Source organism: Opisthorchis viverrini (assembly GCF_000715545.1).
Source record: "Opisthorchis viverrini unplaced genomic scaffold opera_v5_35, whole genome shotgun sequence".
Taxonomy (NCBI): domain Eukaryota; kingdom Metazoa; phylum Platyhelminthes; class Trematoda; order Opisthorchiida; family Opisthorchiidae; genus Opisthorchis; species Opisthorchis viverrini.
In genome coordinates, this window is record NW_008751691.1 from 278,912 (window position 1) to 288,099 (window position 9,188).

The following is a 9,188-nucleotide window of genomic DNA, read 5'->3' on the forward strand; positions in this document are numbered from 1 at the left end:
CACAAAGTTTACGATCTAGGGTGAAGAAAAGAAAGAAACTCTTCAGCTTTAGCCCCCTTCCGGTGCCTAGCTGCCATGCCACACGGAGGATGCACGATGTCTGGGATACTGCCAGGTCGCCCAAGCCTAGTCAGGGGAAGTCGAGAGGCAGAAGTCGTGTTCGAACCAAGGACCTTGAGGTTAGTAAATTCACTCTCTAATCAACTGAGCCATGTCGCCCCACTGATCGGTATGAGACGACTCATTGTGTTCGTGTGCGAGTCTCTGGTTGCAGGCAACCCGGTGTATTACAACATCCATGGCTTCATGGATGGCCATGAGCTGAATACAAAGCCCGGGGGCGAGATGGCTCAGTGGTTAGAGAGTTAATTTACTGGCTGGAAGCTCCGTGGTTCTTTTTCGCTTGTCTGTGTTTTTCTTGAACTAGGTAAAGTCATCTGTGTTTACTCAGCTTGTCTGTTATCCGCCTTCGCAACCAGTAGTTATCTGCATTCCGAAACACCCATTTCTGTGCCGGAAAGTCAAATTTTGCTTTCGATATAGCTTTTGCTGGATACCCTAGTTCACGGGTGCACTGTTCAGCACAGTTAGTGTTCTTTTTGTTAGTGGGTTTGGCGGGATTGCTCGAGTGGTTAGAGCTCGAATTTACTGACCGCAGGGTCCGTAGTTCGAACCCGACCTCTGCCTCTCAACTTCCCCTGTCTAGGTTCGAGCATCCTGGCAGTATGTCAGCCCTCGTGCTTGCTTCGTGTGGTATGACAACTAGGCACCGAACGGGTGTTACAGCTGAACGATTATCACTATCAGTGACTTTGGCAGGCATCTGAGTACATTTACACTACCTACGGTCGAACTGGCTTTCGAAGTCGGCTGGTGCATCACTGGTGTTTTGGTCACATAAGGTGGGGTAGCTTTATTCTGGACGGTCGATCAAAACCGGCCTGTTCTGGGAGGTGGCCTCTCGTAAAGTGAATATAATTTCCTAACTAAAAGTGGTCTCCTTCGAAGGGTGGTTTTATGTTAGACTAGTTTCCTAGAGAGGACCAATTGCTTTACGGTTTTTGAAAATCGATGTTTTCCACCATGTTGCAATGCATCTGAGATCACTCAAACGCGCCCTTCATAAAGGGGGCACTGATTGATTAGGTGTCTTTTTTATCCACATTGGTCATCAGTTGTGGCACACAGTCCACTCCCTCTTTGTAGCACCGCGGTGCTGACCATACTGTGGCAGCGTGTGCCTCTCGACTTCCCCTGTCTAGGCTTGGGCAGCCTGGCAGTATCCCAGCCCTCATGCCTCCTTCATGCGGCACGGCAGCTAGGCACCGAAAGGGTGCTACAGCTGGACATGAGCTAGTGGGCTTTAACGTGATTGCTTATCGGTTGGCCGCCAAATGTCTCATGGAACCAAATGGTGGCTCCAAGATATGGCTAACATTACCCCGCCATGAAGAAGTTTCACATGTGAAAAAAGAGTATCCACGCCTGATCAACACCCAATGTTGTATCGTCCAGCTGTAACACCCTTCCGGTGCCTAGCTGCCATGCCACCCGAAGGTTGCACGAGGGCTGAGATACTGCCAGGTTGCCCAAGCCTAGACAGGAGAAGTCGAGAGGCAGAGGTCGGGTTCCAACCACGGACCTTCCGATCAGTAAATTCGCGCTCTAACCACTTGGGTCATCTCGCCCGCGGGGACCGCATGTGAATTTTGCTGTCTGAACTGACGAATTTGTTCAATCTTGAGCCATGCGTGTAGCTTTGTCAGATGACCGTGTACTTATCATGGCCGTGCTAACTGAACCCCAGGTGTTTTCTCTCTGTCTGTCTGTTAGGCACTGTTCATGTCATTGCTCTCGTACCGTTACAGCTACAATCTATTTCTTTCTAGGCATTGCTTCTAAAAGCCCTCACGACGCTGGTACTCATCACACCGTACCAACGTCTCCAGCCGGGTCTTCTGACGAGCCTGTTACCGGCTTTACGTCAACTTCTCCATCGTACCAGCGCCGATACTCGCGTGGTCGATTTGCGTGCTGGTTGCCTCAATTTGCTTGCCAATATTGTTGGAAAGGTGCCGGGTCCTTTGCTTGAAGTAAGAACCAGTTAGTTCCGCTACTTACTTCTACACTTTTGCCGGAGATATTCACTAACAACAACAAGCAGCCGAAGGTTTTTGATTTTTTCCCCTTCAACATGCTCTGTTTGTTATCCTGATGGCATTCAGCTGGGAGTGTAGAGAAGAGCAAACTCCGTAAATTGGTAAAGTAAACATTGTTAGCTGCGCATTATCGTATACTTAGTATCCGAAGAAAATACTGTTTCAATCTTCTGAGTAGATATGAACTCAGGAACAAGTTCTGGCTGGCTCGCAGTGTGAACCAACTCCGCTGTTTGTTCAGTATCCTTCTATCGACTTTTAAAGTGCGTTTTACCACGGAATTGTCTCCAGAACTAGTGTGTACCTCGGAATCATTGGGTACTACCGGTCCTAAGCACTTTACTGGGCGAAATCCCTTACGTGAAAGCCCTTATCCCAGTGATCCTTACGAAGCCTGCTGTACACAATAGCCGGAGGCTCTAGACATGATTATAACGGCGTGATACTCCTCTGCTCCATATTATCGATTGATCCACGAGCAAATTTCCCACCCCAGGAATTCACATCATCCCGTACGGCTAGGGTCAGCAGTCAGGATAACAGAGTTTTCGTAAAACTATATGTTGAATACGGGAGTTTGAAGTAGTATATGTCTTCATGCAATACGTCTTCTGCCCAAGGTCACACAGTGTGGCAGCAGCGAGCAAACAATAAGATATGCGGACTGTGACAATATTCCTTCCATCGCTATGTTGCTTGATCCAGACTCCTAGCACGGCGAATAGTAAGAAGACGAAAACCTCAGGGACAACTTTACGCGAACTCGGGTTGAAATCTGATGCGTTGGAAAGAAATCAAACTACTCTTTCCATTGGACACAAAGGCTTTCCCGCAGTTCTCTTTGGGTTATTGCCCTAAATCTGCCACTCTTGCTATTCGCCACGTGGTATACAGAGACACACTATAGACTGTACTTGTCATTTCTACGTTATCTGGCATTTGAGCTTACAACATGTCTCTGTTTACAGAAATGACTTGATTCTAATAGGCAAGAATTTGACAGAGGTTCCTTTTTCGAGAAATACACTAATTTGCAAATCAATTTGGTTTTCACAGGAGACTCAATTGAATCTCTCGTTTATGATGTCCTCCAGCTGAATGTGCTGCACACGGGCCGCCTCATGATTCAATTGGCACGATATTTGAGATATCGCAGTATATGTTCGAATATCGTGCCAACTGAATCATGAGGCGGCCTGTGTGCAGCATATTCAGCTGGAGGACATCATAAACGAGAGATTCAATTGAGTCTCCTGTGAAAACCAAATTGATTTGCAAATTAGTGTATTTCTCGAAAAAGGAACCTCTGTCAAATTCTTGCCTATTAGAATCAAGTCATTTCTGTAAACAGAGACATGTTGTAAGCTCAAATGCCAGATAACGTAGAAATGACAAGTACAGTCTATAGTGTGTCTCTGTATACCACGTGGCGAATAGCAAGAGTGGCAGATGTAGTTTCCTTATGAAAAGGTTCCTTTTTCGTTTATATTCTAGTAAAGATCGGTAGTCTTACATTTGCTAGTAAAGGATCGTTCCCACTGTCTATGAGTACTAAAAATAGTTTCAGTTGCAATTTTCGAGAATTATGTTTATCAGACTAATTTAGCGTCAGAGAGACTTATCTGGTGGTTTCATGTGTATCGAACCACAATACTGTCGCGTGGTCGCGATTTACCGGTGAAGTTCCCTGACTATAGACGTCCCGGATTCAGAACTAGAATTGACTTTTCTACGAGCACTTCAGGGGACGGTTGAATAGTTAGTTTCCTCATCAGTGGGATGCATAGGGCTCGGTCATGTACCGCGGGGGTTGTTTTTCAAGGTGGAAATGTGGCCACGTATATTGCGACAAAATTGAAAGAGGCGGTTAAGGAAGGCCTAGGTATCATCAATGCTATTTTATTTTCATGGAGGGTGTACGGAGGCCAGCCGCCCCTAATAACCGAACATCACATCACTTGGACGGATGTCACGTGCAAGACACGTACCAAACGAAGACATGCTCTGATTGGTCAGAATGCCAACCAATCCGGATCGAGCATCTTCGACTTGACGCTTCTCGTCCCTTCACGGTGACCCTAGCACGACCTTGTGGAACACTGTGAGATTACTCTATAATTACAGATGTACTGATTCTCCTTTTGTCTGCATAAAGGGCTGTGTAGAGCTACCGTGCGTTTTGATACACCAAAGTGGGCGGAACAGGAAGCCAAGGGACCGATACAGAGTTGCGCTACCGTTCAACAAGTCACAACAGAGGGATTCATGTAATCCGTGTTTTTCGGTGAAGACGTTATAAGCTGCTAACTGCTATCAGTGACGTTTGTTGCGTCAGTTTCTGTCCAGATTTTCCAAGTGAATACTTGGAGTCTGCTTTTTGGGGGACTTGCACTAAGTCCCTCTTCTTTGTTCTGCTTTTGATTAGAGTTTTTCCGCATAAGTGGTCGTGCATTTGGGCAAAACATCACCGATGTCTTGGTCATGTGTTACGCATGTCCAGTCATCGTTCATTGAAAAGATTGCTGTTATGTGTTTTCCCAATTCAGCGGTGCAAGCCGAGAAGTGGTCAACCTTCGACCTGGAGGGGGAATGTGAAAGAGATTATGAAAGGTTTGGTTAATGTCTGTGAGATTCGCCCGGCATATGGCTGCTAAACGAACTCAGTGGCCTTGTCATCAGTCTTCATCAAGATGGCCTGACTGGGTGTCTGGAGGTGTGGGTCCCCGGCGGATGTTTGTACTAGGCTAGCACTAAGTCCCTTCTCCATCCTATTTTTATCCTGTTCACAATAAGGCTTTCAAATAAATTATAGTCATAGTGCGGCAAAGTACCACTGTTGAACACTGATGTTGGTTGTCGATAGTGATAGCGGTTATGTGCGTCTGGACTATGATAAGACCTAGTAGTGGTCCTTGGTTATTGATGACTCGGTGTGTTTCAACGCTTTAAATTGAAAAAAAAATCAGCTGTCTTTTGTGGCAGTACCATAGCGGGGCTTCAGTAAATTGAAAAAATAAAGTAAACCAGCCAATATGTTCAAACCCCAGTGGGGAACAGTCTATGCATTTTGTGGTTATCAATGTCGCTTACCGGTGAAAGCTTCCGCCGTCTTCGGGTTAATGCGCCATAACGTCCACACTACTTATTATCTGCACAAGTAGGCACAAATTCTAAAGTTTACATTTGTCCAATCCGCATCCAAGGTGTGCCAAATACTTTCGCCGGCCGTCCAATCAGATAGCGATGGAACTGAGGCTTCAGCACATCCACGTTCGACGTACCAAAAAGGAACTGGGCTGTCCTCGGCTTCCGTTCATCCGTCTGCCAATCAATTCCGACCTCCGAACTGCTGGTCTCCGACGTACAGTCGAGATACTTTCACGCCTTGCTGGCTTGTTCAGGTGTGTTTACTGAACTGCCCACTTTTAAACGATTAGTTTATTGTATCCCCAAAGTGCTTGCTCTTTCTATACACATTATTCCCCACATATTCAAGTCGGGCAATACCGATACGTCAGCTGACAGATTCCTACGGATATTCCCACAAATATTTGATGGTCCATGGCAAGCGAAGTAGCCTTACTGCTGAGTACAACGTAAATGAATATAGCAACCTAACCACATCACTTCGTCATCTGTGGTCCACTACCACCTTTACTTACCTCGTCGTGCTCAGAAGCACTAAAGTCACGACAGGTGTTCCAGTGTTCCGCTCCTCTGTCGACTTGGGTTGACATTTACGGACATTTACAGACCTTGACTGTAGACTGTCATTCTTACTTTTTGCTTCAATTATGGCATCTCCACAATTGGCCACTTTTTTCTACCACTGGACACATCTCACGATATTTTCTCACGGCACAGCATTTACGGTTCATATGGGTCTTTATACGAACGAAACGTGATTGACTACCGGCAAGTCCTTTCCACCCAAAAGTACGCGCTACTCAAAAGCATGCACCAGAAAAAATTCTCACCTAACCGTTAGGTGTGAGGCGTCCTCAGATTTTTGGCCACCGATGTCCAAGAAGCGTTGCTGGTTTTGGATGACGTCATCATCATCATCATCAAAGACAGCAACATCAGTGTTGGCACTGATGCTTCACTGCCGTACAACCATAAATTAGTCTAGTTATATATATGTATAATTTATTAAAAGAAGAGAAGAGAGTGACCGACGGAGCGGACCTCATGCTCACCTGTGTCAAGCATTCTGAGGTGCCTATACCTCCAAACACTCAATCAGACAATCTGGAAGGAAACTGACAGCATAAACGCCACTGATATCGGTTAGCTGCCATTTCTTGCAACGTCTCCAGCCAAGCACAGGCGGGGTCACGGGGGCCCCATCCTGGAAGGCGTACAACACCACCAACACCCAAACTCTTCATGATCTCTTGCACGCCTTTCTGCCAAGTCATGCGCCACCTGCTTGCTTCAGTGTGCGAACATTGAAGGTGGCTAAGTAGACAGGCTTTCGGGGTTTGAAAACAGACTTCGAAGTGTTTAGGGTTGTAACTGAACTCGGATGTGCAGAAGCTGCAGCTGAGTGTGATGCAGGGCGAGCAAAACGGTCAGTCCTAGAGCTGGGACCTGCGGATAAAGTATTCAAATTTGGGCGGGGGAGGGTGGAAGACGGAAAACGTGAAAGTGTAAGAAGGGAGGCGTCAGCAGTAGCATGTTTTCGCTTACCCGCCCTGCTGTATGCAGCAAGTAAGGCGACCCGGCTGATGGCACCACGCGACGGCCGATGTGGCATGAGAATATTGTTAGTTGTGTAGGTCATGGTTGTACGAGGGCTGGGATACTGCCAGGGCGCCCACACCTAGACAGGAGGACGATTAGGGTCCTCAACCAAAGCCTTTGGCTCAAAGGCCTAACCGCAAGGCAGCGGCGTTCGGCTGGAAATGCAAGGAGCTGGAAATGCAAATACGGAACACGTCGCCATACATGTTCCAGCCCCCAACCTGGAGGGCCAGGAGGCTGTGTTCGTCGGACCTCTACCCATGGACCAACCTGGTATGAGAGACTCTGTGAGCATCGTGCGGACACTCCCCAGTACAGCTCAGTGGATCGCCAAACCGCCACACCACGGTAAGGTCCAGTCTCTTCGTGACGGATGGCGTCAACGAATTCGTAACGAGGTACTATGGGAACGAGTATCTGGTTGTGCAGCAGGTACTGCAGTTGCACAAAACACCCACACCATCGACGCTGTTTGTTGGGCCATGTGCTACGCATGCCCAAACACCGTCTACCGAGACGAGTTTTATTCTCCGTGCCTCCTTCAAAGTGGCGGGAACCGCGAGGTGAATAACGTATCATTTGGCAGTAGGGTGTAAAAAAAATTACGAGGACATCGGGTGTTGTTGGTGCGGTATGCCTTCCAGGGTTAGGTCCCCATGACACCTCTCGCGCTTGGTTGGAGACATTGCAAGAAATGGTGGCTAATCGATGTCAGTTGTGTTCATGTTGTGAGTTCCTCTCCAGATTGAAACAGTTGGAGGTGTATTCACCCCAGAATGCTTGCACCAGGTTCCCTCCCTCACCGACTTTTTTCATCCTTTTCACTAAGGTTTTAAATACAATTCGAGATGGCCCAAGTGGCTAGAGCGCGAATTTACTGACTGGAAGGTCCGTGGTTCGAACCCGACCGCCGCCTCTCGACTTCCCCTGTCTAGGCTTGGGTAACCTGGCAGTATCCCAGCCCTCGTGCAACCTCCGGGTGGCATGGCAGCTAGGCACCGAAAGGGTGCTACAGCTGAACGATTTCTAAATACAATTCGACAAACTTTGTGGTTGTACGGCAGTGAAGCAACAGTATCAACACTGATGTTGCTGTGTTTGATGACGATGATGAATTATAATGGAGCATTTGGCCTTCGTATATCCTGCACCCGACGCCCATATGTAAAATCCCGTCTTATATCACCCTCGCTCGTACTTTGAAGTGAAATTCAGGTTGTCTTCGTTTTATTGTAACAGACTTGTAATATTCCTGTTTTCACCCAGGTATGCCTCCGTCTGATTCACCCAGACGTATCCACATTCGCCTGGGACTCGCGCTATTCCGAGTCGATCGCGGACACATTGTCGCCTGATCAACCACTTCAGGTCCGAATTCAAGCTCTGTCAGTCCTTCGTGAAATGGTTCCCAGTTACGCCGGTTTCCTTCGCCCCTGTTTGCCTGTCATCCAGAAGACCCTGTTATTCTGTCTAAAGGTTTGTCTGTCCCACTCACTTGTCTCCTAATTAGACCTTTGTTTTCCCCACGTTGGATACACCCACATGGCTCGAAATCGTTTGCTGCGCAGACAGGATGTAGGCAATATTCGTTTAGAAATGTTCCAATTTCGATTGTCTGGGACTACGAAACATAATCGATCAAACACTGTTCCCATATGAATCGTCTATTTGCAAATAGCCCCAGACGACAAAACTGGTAGCTATTGGAAACGGCTGTCTATAAGCGTCAGGCATTTTATGTTGGTGCCATGCGACATGCATGTCCAGGAAGGGAGGAAACCGTTCGTTGGATGGGAGGAACTAAGTCTTTCGAGTATAGTAGTTTCATCGTAATCTTCCTATTGCATATAGTATTTCGCGTCACAAAGAATTAACCGGTGATCTTCACTGCGAAATCCCGATAGCTGGAGTTCATCGATCTGATAAGGGACTCCAGAGAATGGACCTATAAATAATAATCATCGTTCAGCTGTAACACCCTTCCGGTGCCTAGCTGCCATGCTACCCGAAGGTTGCACGAGGGCTGGAATACTGCCAGGTTGCCCAAGCCTAGACAGCGGAAGTCGAGAGGCAGAGGTCGGGTTCGAACCACGGGCATTCCGGTCAGTAAATTCTCGCTCTAACCACTTGGGCCATCTCGCCCCCAGAGATTGGACCGGTTCTACTGGACACAAGTTGTCTCAATTGTGGAGGAAAAACAAGGGGCAGACTTAACTCGAGAATGCAGAAACCTAGCCAAAGGCGACTTACTACTCGTACGATCGTATATTACCCCCCGCTTCC

General features: G+C 47.5%; 1 protein-coding gene across 1 annotated transcript in view; it reads left to right on the forward strand.

Moving 5' to 3' along the window:
* The window catches only part of T265_02717 (hypothetical protein), a gene marked incomplete at both ends in the record, with an annotated part of 79,353 nt that overhangs the window by 12,490 nt on the left and 57,675 nt on the right, over positions 1–9,188 (forward strand). Inside the window, 4 exons of the mRNA XM_009167032.1 lie at positions 1,890–2,093; positions 5,363–5,560; positions 8,172–8,381; positions 8,844–9,079. Of these exons, the coding sequence (XP_009165296.1) occupies positions 1,890–2,093; positions 5,363–5,560; positions 8,172–8,381; positions 8,844–9,079 (848 nt within the window). The remainder of the gene's footprint in view (positions 1–1,889; positions 2,094–5,362; positions 5,561–8,171; positions 8,382–8,843; positions 9,080–9,188) is intronic.